At 32.3% G+C, this 16,986-nt stretch overlaps 1 protein-coding gene across 1 annotated transcript; it reads left to right on the forward strand.

The window, feature by feature from the left end:
* Positions 1-263: 263 nt before the first annotated feature.
* Positions 264-16,986, forward strand: LOC132707274 (venom serine protease 34-like). The gene is made up of 6 exons (XM_060679062.1): positions 264-386; positions 2,638-2,771; positions 7,406-7,604; positions 14,266-14,466; positions 15,561-15,866; positions 16,852-16,986. Exons 1-6 carry the CDS (start codon positions 281-283, stop codon positions 16,872-16,874), a joined length of 969 nt encoding a protein of 322 aa, XP_060535045.1. The 5' UTR covers positions 264-280; the 3' UTR covers positions 16,875-16,986.

Consider the following 16,986-nt stretch of genomic DNA (forward strand, 5'->3'; position numbering starts at 1 on the left):
ACTTTATCCAATAGTTGATTCACCCTGTCTATATTATTATTTAGGGTGGTTCTCAAGCAACGCATTGATTTCGACAGCCCTATGGAATCTTCTTGTGCCAATTTACGCAGCAATCGATCCGAATTGCGATATGAATCAGGAAATGATAGTCGGGAAGGAGTACTACATCCACAACAAAGAATACCCTCAAAACTACAGCCGGGGATCATCGTGTAGATGGGTGGCTAAAAGTGCGATCGGCACCAAAATTAATTTACAGTCTCCAAATTGTCAAGACGACATGCTGGCTATATCGTCAACCGGTAATGAGACTCTTGAAGACGCACATAATTACTGTGGAAACGGGTCGTTTTCCGCTATTTCGCAGGCAAACACCCTTACAATCGGTAATTGGTTTTGAATAAAATCGGAGATTTTGACTATAGAAGAAGATCTGTAAATTTGAAAGCTGCCTTAGTTGTAATTTCATTAGGTTTTATAATAATAATAGTAAATATTTTGAATCCAGCTTAGTTCTAGTATTAAAAGAAAAATAAGGTCCATTTATTGGAATTACAAAAGTCTCTGTCCTAAACAAATGAATATTTTGGCAATAATGAATTTTTATTATTATTATATTATATAGAATTATTATTGTGGCTTGTTTGAACATTCACGAAAATTCAAATATTCCTGCCAAAACTGGCTTAGAACCGGCACTACTATACTACTATTGTTATTGTAGTATTCGATTAATGTTAAGTAGCTGAGATCAATATATTTATATTCGGTGTATTAAGTAGTTTTGTCTAAATATTGTGCAATAATTTAAAACAATAATAATGTTTATGACGAAGTGAAAGTAAAAATAAAATGAACAGCCATTTTTTTTCTGAAGGAGACTAGTTCGTAAGTAAAAACTAGGTGTATTGTTTTAGATAGATATTTTATTTTTCACAAAAAAAGTTGTTGATTTAACCAGTGCGGAAAAGAAGATTTTATTTTTTTAAGCAAAAACCGTACATCGGATTGAAAAAAATGAAGAAAAGAAAAACAAAATAAATTAAGGACTATTAAGAAATTAAAATTGAGATGGTAAGAATTATTTTTATTTTAAGAGAAATAAGTGGCGTACCCTCAACGTCTACCAAAATAGAGAGGTGGAATTCCGTATGCTCGTCACTGTTGCATGGAATTTAGGTCAAGTAACACTCCCAAAAATTTGGCATTATCTGAAGTATCAAATATATGCTCCTCGATTTCAATATTTCAATAATATTCAATAATATTTTCCAATTTGGAGCTTTCTATTTTGAAAAGTATTGCGTTCGTTTTATTTGTGTTTAGGATGAGTTTACTTTGATTAAACCAGTTTTTGTGCCATGTTCTTGGTGCCATCAAATTTGTATCATTTGCATAGTGAAGCATTGTTTGGCCTGGTTATTCTGAGACAAGATCTAGGTCATTTATGAAAATTACAAATAAGAGTGGCCAGAAACTACTACCCTGTGACTGTTATTGTTATATAAGTGTTAATAGGCATTTTAACTTTTCGCGGTATACTTCCGCAAAATTCGATGCTATTAGACGTCCTCTTGAAACCCGAATTAAATAAAAAACAAAATGAAGCATTAGGTTGACTATATTTTGTATGAAAATAACTGCTAGACAAATAAAGTTAAATTAAAAAAAAAAATCAATGTTTAAAAATAACTGAGATACCTCGTCAAACTTTCTACCAACCCTGTAGGTACTTTCACATGCATTTTTGAACTGTTATTCGAGTATGAGTGTTAGTATGCGTCGCTACGTCCTATACATACAAATTATAAAATTCTTAGAATATAAATGGACGTCAAAAACTCCGCCCCTATTTTTTTTAGTTTTATTCGCGTCGCCTTCAGTAATATCAATTGTCTGCTTGGTGATACTCGTATGCCTCCTTCGTTTCAAGGGTCTGATACTCAAAAATTACTGTCGTAAGCATTGCTTCGTAGCGACAACTCGTGGCCATGACTTAAATGTTGTATCAAAGTTTTTTACTCTTCGTCAACCTTTGACTGAAGCAGTAATTGATGCAAGTATTGAAGGAGCTGATGAGTGTTCGGAGAACCTCAAAAAACTGCGTCAAGAAAAAGAAAAAGCTGTATTAGAGCAACACATTTTGTTTCAATCAGTGTTGTTTAGTTTTCGGCCATTTACACAGATTTCATCATTTTTCATACTCCGTAAAACACTATTGAATTCAATAGGTTCACATTAGATCGTGGAATAGGCCTCACCATCAACATGTACATATTACTAACAAAGTCATTTTTTCAATTCTTGGAACAGCTATATCACGGCAACGGCAATACTTATGCAAAAAAGTGTAGAGATATTTTTTATAAAGGATTGAATGACCTACAATTTTTGTTTGAACTATTTTTGATGTAAAACTTACCGTTTAGCTGAAAACGGGCAAAATCCTATGGAGATTGATGTGGAAGAAGAAATAAAAAAATTATCTAGGTTTCAAAAACGCACCCCTAAGTTGTAGTTAAGCGGTGTTTAGATTCTTGTACTAATGAAATGAACCACGAATCTTAGTTCCTTGTGGTAGGGCATATTCAATAGCCTCCAACCATACCAATATTGTGAAATGGTGTTTTGTGACAGGACTGTTTTCGACGCTTACCTCTCCTGGTGGACAGTTCCGTTGTATCATGACCGCTGTCAAGGACAGTCCGGAAGAACTGGGAGGACCGGCGCTACAAAACCAACTGGAATGCGACTGTGGTTGGAGGATATCGGTAAAACAAACTTTTATTGCCTTTCCTGGAGTGCAACTAAATGATGTGTACTCTAAATACCCCTCAACGAATGTAATTTGATTTAAACTTATGGGATATGTGTCTGTCTCAGTCTAGTATGTATGTATGTATGTTTGTATCCTAATTTTCTGCACTAGGCGTACCTTTAAATTTTTAAATTAAAAAAGAATAATCGGAACTAAAAACTGCGTTCTGGAAATAGGATTGACATTAAACATACATTTTGTAAAAGTCTCATGATCAATATTCGTTCAAGACTAAACTAGAATTGGACCCTATTTTGTCACAGTACATTGAATGTTGGGAATCACATCTTCGATTGAAGCGTTATTCACAGATATTTTTATATTTTGAGGTCTGTTAGATCGGCCATTTCAAGATGTTCAACCTTAAGAAGGAATATTTTTAGAAAAATATCACGAAATTTTTCCATAAATATTACGTTAGATGCACAACTTATTATTTGTATGAATTTTTATGTGCAAAATAAATGCATGATTAAATTGCAAAATTGCTAGAAAACATTATAAGATGGGAAGGTCATTATGAATTTTGTAATAAAAAAAACATGGGCACAAAATGGGAACAATACTAAACAAGCAAAAAGTCTATTTGATTCAATGTAATTTTTAGTTCTAATTAACTTTTTAAATAAAATTGATATTGGTAAATGTAAGAGACACTCTGCTTTACAAATGTCGCATAATTTCTTTCCTAAAATTAATAATATGGTTAGAACTTACGTAAACACATTTTACACTTGCCAACTAAAATGTTTTTGGATTGATATATAGCTCTTCAAATTTCAATGCAATTACCGATCACTCCACTTTTTTGCGAAAACCTTTCCCAACAGGAAAACTAAAATTTATTTCTTCAGACAAAAAACGTTTTGTCTTTTGAATAACCGATGTTACAAAAAGTACTGAATATTGTTTCGCCAATTTTATTAAGGCGACTAATTTATTTGTTTTGGCGATGGAACAACTCCTACAAATTCTTGTAGAAAATTTGAGGATAGTGTTGGCGTTCCAAAATCTACAGTTCAAAAAAATTTAAAAAAGCACGAGTTGAAGATATCGTTATCTTTTTTGGTCTGCTAGATCCTCGGACCTTACTTCCCTTAATTACACCCTATGGGACTAATTGAAACCAAAATTTATAAGCAAGGACCATTTCCAGATGTTCACCATTTGGAACGAATAATTTTATGATTATCAGGAATTTATTAATGAATTGGTCCATAGAACGTAACATATATTGAACGAGAATGAGAGAAAATTAAGCTTCTATTTATTTCTAGGATTAATATTAGGTTGGTTTCGCAATTTATTATTTGTATTTATTACGTAAACGTTACGTAAACGTTAAGAAACGACAAAGTTATTGCGAATTTTATAATCAGAGGAGACAAAATTAAAAATAGGAACTATAGTAAACAGCAAAAATCTATTTTTCAACGTAAATGGATGTAAACTTTTGTCAAATATAAAGGTATTTTACTTTACAAAATTCCTATGCTACTAGAAAAATAACAAGAGAATAAGTTTTTCCGAAAATTAGTAATAAAAATGTGTCCCATATAGTTCCAACTTTCTGAAACATATTGTGTACTTACCAAACTAAAATAGTGGAGAAACAAATTTGGATTTTTTGAGAAATTTGAGTGTTTTTAATAGTCATTTTTTTTAAATGTTTAATAAAAATTAATGGTACGTAACTAATAATCAAATTAAAAACTTATCAAAAATCGCAGCAACACTAGATATTTCTTTATCATGGTTTCTTTTGGAAGCGCAAATTTGTACTTTTCTATTACCGATCGATTCACATTTTCCCAAAAAAAAAAAAATAATAAATTTTATTTCTTCCAGCAGTCCTATAAATGTTTTATATCGTTTCGCACGTCAATAACATGTGTTGCTAGTAATTGACAGAGTGGCAAAATGACAAGTGTGTGATTTCAACTCCCACTTAAGTTGTGCGAAGTTGTGTAAAGTAAAAATATTAAATGAAACAACCGTAAATTGTTGTGCAAACGTTGACAACATTAAAGACGACGAATTTTTTGACGCCATTACAAAGATCGGAAAAGATGATATCATGTAATCATTCATGAGTTTAATGAAAACATATTGTTTTTAAATCACCAGATAGAACTTTCTTAAACTGTTTTTTATGTGTACGACTTAATCAATTCCTATTATAGAGCCTGTTGTTTCTTTATGGATAAAGAAAAGGGATGAAACTCGACCGACCTTTAAAGATGTCCCTTGTGTGGACAACAATTTTGAATATTGCGGAGGTTACTGTGTGATAGATAGGAAAAGATTTTTAGTAATAATATGTTATCGTTCTCATCAAAAAAATTATGAATTCTTTGTACAAGCCTAACAGTAAGATTTTAATATGTGGTGATTTACTTTTTACAAAACTTCCGGATTCCTCCTGCGTACGTTTTTGGTGAGTCGAAATTGCAGTTGCAGTCGAGCTCTGAAGAAGCCAACAGGATGATTGGTGAGTCTAAATTGCTTACGTTTCGCCAATCATCCTGTTGGCTTCTTCAGAGCTTGACTGCAACTGCAATTTCGACTCAGCAAAAACCGACGCAGGAGGAATCCAGAAGTTTTGTAAAAAGTATTACAGTAGCCTGTGGAAGTTTATTTGAAAAATTATGTGGTGATATTTTTAAAAAATTATGTTTTTCTAATGTCCCATTATGATTTTTTTCCCTTGTAAAATGGCCTACTAGAGTGACTTCTTTCACAAGCACAGTGATTGACCATGTGTTTGTAAATTTTAGTAAGGATTTTCTGTGTTATGTTTTTCACAATTATGTGTGTGATCACAGATCAGTGTTCATAGAACTTCAAGTATTTCGAAATGACATCACCAGGTCACCAAACTTCCGTGAATCCAAAATTTTGAATATTGAGCAATCCCTTCGTCTGGAGGATTGGTTTATGTTTATTCCGAGACGGAGATTTATAGTACTTACTAATTTAAAAAATCTGTTTGTTTTTGAGCAGTGCAATGCGATATCGAACGGGGTATTTAAGGAGGTCTGGAAGAAACATAAAAAATTAGTTTCTCAAACCAAAAAAGCCTTCTATCTGTCGATCGTTATACTGTTGCTTGGAGGGTGATTTCGGAGTAGTCGAATGAATGTCGGTATAGTGTTGAGGCTGATATAATGAATAAGCAGAGCGATAAAATCGATATTGAGCTTAATACTGTAGCGTTTGTATTTATGAAAAAAATATTGGTCTGAATGCTATTAGGGATGCACCTTCTATGGAGGAGAAGCTCTTGCATACTTTAAAAAACAATTTAAAAAACAAAAAGTTTTTTGGATCCGATGCCACACCAAGGTTTTTATTAATAAGTTCATTGGGTTTAACAACATTCTTGTTGTGCCAGTTTTCAAGAACAGTAGCTAGTTACCTGAGAACTATCGTCCGGTAACAATTTGAAATCTTATTTCTAAATAGTTTCAGTATGCTTTTGTATATAAATATATTTTTATAGATAGCCAACATTGGTTCAGAGAAAATAGAAGCACTTCAACTGCTGCTAATTCGTATTTATGTAGGATAGTATTTTTGATTCTATCGAACTTGGTGAAACTCTGTTTCAGTAGTTTTTTAGAAGATCGTTCTGAATTGGTATCCCTTAAGTTTTATGACGGAAAGAGAATGGAAAGTGTAAATTCAGCTAGTCAACGAATAGACATGGGTGTTCTCCAAGGTTCAGTTTTAGGCCCTGCACTCTTCATATTGTATGTAAATTTTATATTTAAAATTTTACCTGATGTCTCGTGTAGAAATGACTATGACCAGAAGTGCTGTAGGGTACTCGATAGCTTGATGACATGGTTTGGAAAAATTAATCCATATTTCAATGCAAGCAAAACTTTAACTAAAAGGTTTCATAACTCTCAGAAACAATGTGACAATTTTAAGATCTGCTTAGGCAATGACACTATCTCAGGTAGGGATACTGTGAGGTTTCTAGGATTCAGTTTAGCTTAGCTGATTATTCAAAGTGGAAGTCACATGGTGATACTCTTATTTCAACTCTAAATGCTGTACAGTTGCTCAATTTATGCTATGCGAAGGTGGAGTGTTTACGTTATGGGATCAATTATGGGACTCATTTTTGAAATGTCATTGTATGTTTTTACAATATATCGAATTTTAATTTAGTTGTACTGTAGGCTGTCGATAATTTTGAGAATTTTTAACAATCTGTCCTTGGAGTTAAGAAACAAACGACTATTTAAAAAACAATTAAAAATATTATTTATCAAAAGCATGATCAAGTGTAGCCGAATTTTTCGGACTAAATGTTTTTTTATATGTCAGTTGCACCTTCCATGTATTGAACTGAGGTGGCTTTTACTTGATGAAAATCCATCAAATGTCATATTTGATAAAGACACGGTGTTGTTGAAACAATTGTCATGTAAAAATTTATATTTTCGTGAAAATCTAAACTTTTAGTTCTTATTTATTTTGACCTCCCATGTATTTTGACTATTCCTTTACAATTTTGTAGTTTTCAATGGGAAAATAAATATTATTATTATTTCTAATGGCTGTTATTATTTGTAGCCTAGAATCGTTGGGGGACATGAGCCGAGAATCAACGAGTTCCCTTGGATGGCGGGAATTATAGATCTGCGCATTCGAATGCTATGGTGCGGGGCTAACATAATCTCGGAATTTTTCGTACTGACCGCTGCCCATTGCATCGATCAGAAACCACCCGACATGTTGGCGGTGTTGACGGGCGAGCACAACCTCACTACAGGTAATGCAACATCGAGTTTCGAGTTGATTTTTGGCCAACGCACAGTCTTAAAAACACACAATTTCGAAATGCGAAATTTAAAATTTATTGTGTCTCGTATTTGTAGCATAAAGAACTCAAACACATGTCTCGGAGGACCTCTTTTCCGCGTTTTCATAACAATATCGTTAATATGACAGCATGCAAAGAATTGTTATTATTATTTCTTACTTAAGTAATTGTCTATCCATTTTATTAAAATACTTGAAAAAAGTACGAATACGAAATATATAAATACGAAATGTATAATTATTATGTTGTTAATACATTAAAAATGCAAAAGCAAAAAGAATTGTCTTCTTTTTTTTTCTGGAGGACATTGGATGCTAATTAAAAACTAGATTTTTGTTTTAGATAGATGTTTTATTTTTTAACCAGTGCAGTGGCGACTGAATTAACAAAGATATTATTTGTTCATAGACAGCGGCACGCATCTGATTTCCTTAAAAAATTGTCATTTTCATTCATTCATGAGCAGATTTGATCTCCTTTTTAGTCGATTTTGACTTAAAAATGAAAAATATGCTGTCATATTAACGATATTGTTATGACTGAAGAAGTTTTTAAAAAGAAAAAATTAAATTTCTTTAGAAATGATTGGAGATTGTAAGAATAATTTTTATTTTAAGAGAAATTAGTCGCATACCATCAGTGCCTGTGATATTTCGACCAGCGGAATGGGTGCGTAGTGTGTGTTTGTCGGCTCCATATTTTTAATCAACTTTAGTGGTATTTTGTTTCAGTTAAGTATGTCAAATACTCATATCTTCATCTTTACATACTTCTTGTTGAAGACTTTTTGTGATTGGAAGTTATTTCAAGTAAAACATCAAGTAACCTCAAACTCTGTACCTCAAATTGTGTACTAATTTCTGAAAGCAGATTGAGGTAAATCTTTCTCAGCGTTTTGATTGCTAACTTTCGAATTTAACTGATAGCTTGAAATCTCTTCAACTTACTGTAGGAAACAATTCTATGGACTTGTGTAACTTAAAGGCTGCAGTCAACCGAAATAGTCAGATGATCAAAAAGAACTCGCTTTGGTTCCACGGCATTGATGACAGTAAGAATGAGGACTCAGTTGAAGTCCTTGTGGCGGTTCTGAATGATAAACTAGGAGTTTCCTGTAGCAAGGAAGGCGGCGGGGATAAACCTCGTATTTTGCTGGGTAGTTTTGTCCATGGGTGGAAAGAAATGCTATTTTCAGCGGCAAAACATCACTTAAAAATACTGGTTATTCCATCTCACCAAAATTAGGTATGGCTTGCTAATGTTGGCAAAAAAGAAGTTTGGTAACGCTAACGTCTGGACATCTGGAGGAAAAATATACCACTGGAATGGCCAGGCACGTGAAAGATCTGTAATTTCAACGGAGGATGACCTAAAATAGGACTGGTTAAGGTTTGGTTAGTTTTTGGGCTTACTGCTTGTTCGATGCGATACGCTTATTTGTAAATACATCAAGCGATGCTTTTTAGTGTGATGCATACTCTTTGCTAAGCGGGTTATGAACAATGGTTTTTGGGAACTTGTTTATGTTTTGTTTTTAAGTTGCATAATAATTTTTGGAGCAGAAAACGCATAATTATAAGGGACAAGCACTGCTCGAGTATTGTCATTTTAATGTTCGGTCTGTACGTACTTCTTTTGTTCTTTTTTCCACAAAAATTAATGATCTGTCTTTAGACGTTATTAGTTTATCCGAAACTTGGCTTACCTCAAATATTTCTAGTGTACCATTTAATATTAAAAATTAGGAATTGTTAAAGTGTGATTGTGATGTTAGGGTGTGGCTTTTTACATTAAAAAGAATCTAAAACACAAAGTTCTTGATGATATCGTCTATAACAATGTAGCGCTTGAACAAATGTGGATATCTATTAATATTGCTAGTAGGAGGGTTTGTTTCGGAACCCTTTACAGACCTCCCCACTTGAATCTGAATCTGCAGTCCCTTGAAATAACCTTAGTGCGATTAATTTCTGAATATGGTTACGTTTTATTTGGAAATGACTTTAACGTTGACCTTCTTGGAGTGAATTGTAATAATGGTACCGCTATTTTTTCCAATTTTTTGAGCAAGTATAGCAAAAAATAGCCAAAAGCACTGTCTAAATATAAGAAACAGAAAACCGAACAATCCTGGATTGAATACAAGGAGTTGAGAAATCTTGTAAATATGGCTGTTAAGTCGGAGAAAAAGGTTTTTTACAACACAAATTCCTTACGAATTCGAAAAACTTCTGGCGTGTACTTAGATATCTGAATGTCTACTCCGGACCTTCACTATGCTAATGAACTTAATCAATACTTTTATAATAAGACCCCGCAAACAGACTTAAATAACGATTTCATTAACCAGTTCTGCAACAACAATAACTCTTTAAATCCAGAAAAACATTGTCAAGTGTTAACCCTAACGAAGTAGGAATAATAATACATCAAATTAGAACTGATGCCGTGGGGTCTGATGGGATTGATAGGAAGATGATGTTATACGTTATCCCCCAACTTTTGCCGCATAATACGTATATTATCAATAAGTGCTTGTCTACTAACAATTTCTGTAAACCCTGTAAATACGCTAACGTCATTCCTGTCCCTAAAACCTCTCAACCGCATGATGTTTCTCAATTCCGACCTATTAGCATTCCCCCTACTATATCTAAAGTGCTAGTAAAAGTTGTTGAGAAGCAGCTTACGGACATTATGGTACAAAAGTTTGTGACGATATATTTCGGGCAAATGATGTAGGCCTGAATACCTGCTTAATATTGCTTGATTATAGCAAGGCATTTGACACCCTGGGCCATCGCCTACTCTTTGCTAAACTGAAATACTTTGGTTAGTTTTGGTTAGTTTTGGTTAGCTGTAAATTTATTAAGCATTGGTTGTCCCATCAGTACGCAGACGACACTCAAGTATATTTCTCTTTTAATTACACTCAAATTAATATATCCATTAATAACATACCTACGTGCTCTCAGTGATAAAGTAAGACGCTTATAATTTTGCTAAAGATAAAGGAAAAATAATTAGTCTATAAGCTGCCAAAGTTTTCTTAAATGACTTTCTCTTACGGCCACTTGCCGAATGCAAAAATCTGGGTCTGCATTTGGATAATAGTCTGCGTGTTGAAGGTCACGCAGCTTCATTGATCCAGAAATCGTTTTACAAGCTTCGGATTCTCTACTGTAATAAAGATATTCTGGACACAGCAATTAAGTTAATTAAGAGGATTCTCGCTGGCTAACATTAGACAAACGTTTTAAATCGCTGCTTTTAGTATTAATTGAAAAAGTAATATCTCTCCAACGTCCGACGTATCCTTTTGCACACTTACTCTTGGATCAAATATTCATTCGGTTAATACTCGCCACAGGGGGCTGTTTATCGTTCCCAAATATACTTGAGCACAGTTCCAACGCAGTTTACCGTATAATGCTTCCAAGACTTACAACAAACTCCCTCTCTAATTGAGATCAATCACCTTATTGACTTCCTTCAAACAAACACTTAAACAAAACATTTATCATAATAGAAATCGATAATAGAACTAGTAACTATCAAATTGAACATATATGTCTTTTTTGAATTCACTCTAGCAGTGTTAAAATTATTAAAAATGTTTTTTTTTCACAATTTAACTCTACCATTTTGAATGAAAGTCTACGTAATTTAGATGCTACATTTTTTTTATAAATAGTGTATGTCTTTTTGAATTCACTCTAGCAGTGTTAACATTATTAAAAATGCTTTTTTTTCACAATTCACAATCATATGCTACTTTTTTTTTATAAATAGTGTCATATGCTCGTTGTAGGGAGTTGCATGAGAGCAACTATATTGGATGCCACCCCCACTGTGTTTTTTTTGTAATATATCTCCTTCGAAACCGAATAAAGGCCCTTTATTATTATTATTATTATTATTATTATTATTATTATTATTATTATTATTATAAATTCCGTGAGCCCGCCACTGGTTTAAATAATGCCTCTTGATATTGTTTCAATCGTTTTTTTCATTTATTCATTAGAATGTAATGTAATGTATCATGGAATATAAACAGCAACGGTATTTCGTAGAATAGAATAGAATAGATTATTGACCATGTTTATAATATGTATGTAAAATACAAGACAATGAATAAATTATATAAAGAGTGTATAAATTATATAAAACAGTGTATAATACATAAGAACAGGACAGTGTATATAACAAATATAAATAAATAAATAAATAAATAAAAGAAAGCAAAATGAACAAAATTAAAGTTTAGTGATTTTTTTTTGCTTTTGGTATATTTAAATCTTGAAGCACGAAGTAGCTTGTTATTTCTAGTTAAATAGTCATGGTAAGAGGAGTTCTGACTAAAGCTGTTTATGTTTTTTTGTATGATGATGTATGTGATAATAAATTAAAATAAAACTGCCAAATCGTTGAAGTCTTCTCTTCGTTTTAATTTTATATTGCCTAGAAAATAATCGTGCAAAACCAATGCAACCATCCCTCTTCGAAAAACTAACACAAAAACATTTGTCACTATTAAATGGCAATCTGTTGGGTTTACACCAAGAGTCAACAATTTTAAGAACCCTCTGAATATTTTTATATCATCTGCAAATAGTAATAATTTACTACATATAGAAAAATAGAAAATATGAGGGAGGCAAGGTTACTCCGTTGTCCTACTAGCGGCAATGAACTGATTTTGCCAATCATGCCAATACCTCATTCAATATAAGGGAGACTATTTTTTATATATTTAATAATAATAATAATAATAATAATAATAATTTATTTGCGCTTCGTGACCTACTATAAGAAGACATATAAATATAATAGTGTTATATATATTCAGGAAGCCCTTAGAGCATGCAATACAACGTATTTATACAAACGGCCAAATAAAATATATGAGAGGAAACAAATATCAAGTAAATAGGTTTATGTTTGAAAAACCTCTAATGCTTCACCAACAAAAACAACAAAAAAAAAATCTTCCTCCGAGTTTGATTGGTGCATATCGATAACAACTGGGAGAATATCAGATGCAACGATCAATTTTTCCTTTTCCCAAATTTTGCTTTTCAGGGGGTCTGTGTGCCTACAATAGTTGTTCCATTTTCGGGTGAAACCTGAAACAAACCGTTATGAATACTAGAAGTATTATTATTATTTTATTTGAACAAGTACGTTTTGTAAACTTCATTTACAAATAAGTATCCAATCCTTTGCAGAAGTTCAAACAAAACTTTAAAGCAGATCTTAACAACTTGAATTTATTTGCAACAAATCACAACTTAAAACTTAACTCTCAAAGGATATTCGAGAAAACGAAGAATCTACGTTCAGATTGAAAATAATGTTTTCCAATTGTAAATACAGCAAAAAATGTAGGTTTGACTTTTGACAATCTTTTGATTTTCACATAAAAAAAAACTTAAAGCAGTTAAGCACATTTACAGATTAATGCGATTTTTAAATCTCAAACAAGAATTATTTTTTCTGCAACGCCTTATATATATAAACATATATATATATATATATATATATATATATATATATATATATATATATATATATATATATATATATATATATATATATATATATATATATATATATATATATATATATATATATATGATATCATCCGTTCGCTCGTTGAACTCCGACTGGAATCCTGCAGACGTTTCGCCAAAATCTCACTTGGCATCTTCAATGCTAGCGCTCCGAAAACACGTGAAACACAGTGTTCGAAGTGTTTTCGGAGCGCGAGCATTGAAGATGCCAAGTGAGAAGATTTTGGCGAAACGTCTGCAGGATTCCAGTCGGATGCAGGATTTGCAGGATTCCAGTCGGAGTTCAAAAACGAACGGATGATATCCCGGAATATAGTGTCATCACATTTTTCCATCCGTGAATCAATACGTGAGAATATATATATATATATATATATATATATATATATATATATATATACAGGTTGGTAAAATAAAAAAAAATCTACTATCAGAATAATCAATTTAAATATTCAATAGTTGTTTTTATTTATCTTTGGTGTTATAGTTAAACTCGCATGGCAACGTCATCGTCGATTTGTGTTTGAGTCTTCTTTTTCTCCAATTGGTCCCCTTGAGGGCAAGCTTCCGTTCAGCCATGCTCAAGCGGTTCTAAATTGGTCTTTAGTGGCACCACAACATCCTTTTTTTTCTAATATATTTTCTTTTTGAATTGTTAGTTATGCGATACATTAGCGCGCTTCTAGCGTTCCATGCTATTGTGGACTTTAGAGTCTTCTCACTAACATCTTTCTTTTAGAAAGGTTGTTATACTCGAGAGTGGGTCCTTCTCGTCAAAATTTGATTCGTAGTGTAATTCGTGAAAGTGTATTGCCTTTTCTTGACAAATAAAGGACACAATATATTATATTATTATATATTATTTTATTATACTATATCGTTTGGCGATTTGTTTTATTTATGAAACTTGAAATTTGGGATGAAACCCGCAATTTTATCACTTGAAAATATTGCAATATGTATTCAAATTTTGTTTTCTTCTCAAAAATCTTGGGACGACATTATATTATTTATAAAAATGATTTGCGCTTTAGGAAACGACACCCCAGCGACTGCAATTTATCTGGTTAGCACCTACGTAATCCACCCCGACTATGAAGACACTTATTACACCGGTGACATCGCTATCGTTCAAACCAAGACCCAAATATTATTCAGTTTCTATGTCGGCCCCATATGCTTACCATTTCAGTACACGAATTACAATTTCGTTGGTGAAGTTGTTACGATATTAGGTAAGTTCCTCCAATCGAATAAATTCTAGTTTAGATGAAAAAAAAACTGTGTTAAAGCAGCCGCCTTAATCTTCTAATCTTGTTTTGGAAATTATTGAAAGCGTTGTGGTGAAACGGTAAATTTGAAATCGTCCAAACACTTACTATAACGTACATATTAAACAATATCATTCTTAACATGACCAATGGAAGGTATTTTATATATTGATTGACAAGCAAAATTAATAATCAATACATTTTAATCGCTGGTCTTCCTTTTATAAGAATACGTGAAAGACTTATTCAATGAACAGAAAACAATGCAAAAATAAGACCAAAGTTTTTCCAAGTTTTGGCCTGTGTTTTATTTTTCGACAATTTCGTACCGATACTAATACATTTTTTCTCATTTTTCTGGATTGATGGGTTTATTTACTCCTTATGACATTGACAAAGGACCAATCGGCTGGAAGTCAGTGTTGAATCAAATTTATTGCTGAACACCGAAAGTGGTTGTTTAGCTAAAATTTTTTGACGTCCATACATTTTTACGAACAAAATATTGAAACTTTTCAAACCGTGCTAAAATATCACAAAAGAGAACAAAATAAATATTACCTGAACGTGAAAAAACTACGAAGATATATAATATATATAATTTGTAAGTTTAGTTAGGAAAGGAATTTTATTTAATACAAACTATTACTCAGTCATTTTTTCGTTCTCTTATAGTAATAAGATGACCACAATAATCAATCTGGAACGTTTATACGTTAAGAGCGGTCGGTTGTTACTTCTAAAAGATTTCCTAATGGTTTAACAACAAAAAAAGGTTCTTCTGTCATGTGACCTTTACCAGCCAATAGACCAAAAGGAAAAAGCCGTCATTATTATGATATTCGCATTTGATAAAGGCACGGTGTTGCCGAAACAGCTGTCATTTAAATATATTTATGTGAAAATCTGTTCTTATTTAACTATTTTAAATGGATTTTCATCAAGTAAAAGCCACTTCAGTACAAAATGTAATATTTTGATTAATTAAATTGTATAAAAGATTTGATTGTTTTTGTAAGTGTATTTTGTTTCTCGTTTTATAAATTTTACTGTACTAGGATGGGGCAGTATGGAATATTTTGGGCCTACTTCCGACGTGATATTGGAGACACTTGTCACTATAGTTTCGAACGAGCAATGCGCCCAACAGTTTGGTATGATCATCGACAAACAGATATGTACATATGGTGAAAAACGGGACGCGTGCTATAGAGATTCCGGAGGACCGTTGCTGTGGGCGCACGCGAACTCTGCCAGGCTGCACCTCATCGGGATCATATCACAAGGACGTCTGTGCGGCGGCGACATTCCCTCAGTCAACACCAAGGTTACTCCGTATTTGAGTTGGATTGTTTCCACAACTGGTACGTTCCTTACTGGTACATGGGTATTTATTTATTTATTTATTTACCTATTCTATCATATCAGCATTTAACTCGAACAGATGTATGTCAAACCCATTTAAAAAAAAAAACTATTTTAACTTTGTGCAGTTACATGTTTATGTTTTTCAAAATAAATCCGGTTTTGTGTTGAACAGTAATTTTATTTATAGATTACTGTTTGTAGTCTTGTATTATGCATCATTTTATTTTATTACTTTTTTTTACCATTATTATTCAAAGTATGATTATTATGATTATTAGATTATTATTATGAGAATTAATTAAGTTAAAAGAATATAACTTTTTCCGAGACGGTTAACACACAAAAGGCTAAAGAGTAGATTTTGTTAACATCGACATTGGTGCGCCGAACTGGAAAAACAAATTGATAATTTAAAAAAAATTAAATGCGACACCGATGAAGTTGCTTAATTTTGACTGATTATAACTAATATCGATATCTCTGTACCGATGTTGGATTTGCATAGTATGATGCAAAGTATCATTCTTGGACTGTAATTCTGTATTGTACAGGCTACCTAACAATAACAGATGCTGTATAAAATGCTTTAAAAAATTAAATGAAAAGAAAATGGTCAAAAACCAGATGAAAATACTAAGTAAAATCTTAAACAGTGAGAGAAATTGTGTCCTTTTTTACTAAATGGCTTTGAATGTCAAAAATCCAATCTTATCTCTTATTGTGCTAAATTTAAAATAAAAATTAAATTTCATAAAATTCTATAACATCATAATCAACCTTTCCTGGGTTCTTTGCTATTAAATAAAACCTTTTTACTGCCTTGCACTACACATATAACTAGAAGATACTTAAGGGAAAAAAATCCAACATGTGCAACAAAATAACATTTTAAATGCAATTATTTGACCGCCATAAAAACTTTTGTTTTTCTCTTCATCAAGTTATTGTCCTCCATTATAACTGCGTTTTATTTTTTACCAGGTGTGACTTTTTGTTCCCGCTAGACACGGCCTCTACAGAAGACTGCATCATTGCTATTTTGCAAATAATAAGTAAAATAATATTCGATTAATTGTATTTATGTTACTGAGGAATCAATAAATGTTTATATGGTTG

Source organism: Cylas formicarius, unplaced genomic scaffold, assembly GCF_029955315.1.
Source record: "Cylas formicarius isolate icCylForm1 unplaced genomic scaffold, icCylForm1.1 PGA_scaffold_9__14_contigs__length_23061073, whole genome shotgun sequence".
Taxonomy (NCBI): Eukaryota; Metazoa; Arthropoda; class Insecta; order Coleoptera; family Brentidae; genus Cylas; species Cylas formicarius.

Excerpts from the sequence above, each read along its gene's own strand:
- LOC132707274 (XM_060679062.1), top strand. The coding sequence starts at position 281 with ATGCTGGCTATATCGTCAACCGGTAATGAGACTCTTGAAGACGCACAT. Across the intron at positions 387-2,637 it reads GGCAAACACCCTTACAATCG|GACTGTTTTCGACGCTTACC; the intron begins GTAATTGGTTTT and ends GTTTTGTGACAG. Across the intron at positions 7,605-14,265 it reads CGAGCACAACCTCACTACAG|GAAACGACACCCCAGCGACT; the intron begins GTAATGCAACAT and ends TTTGCGCTTTAG.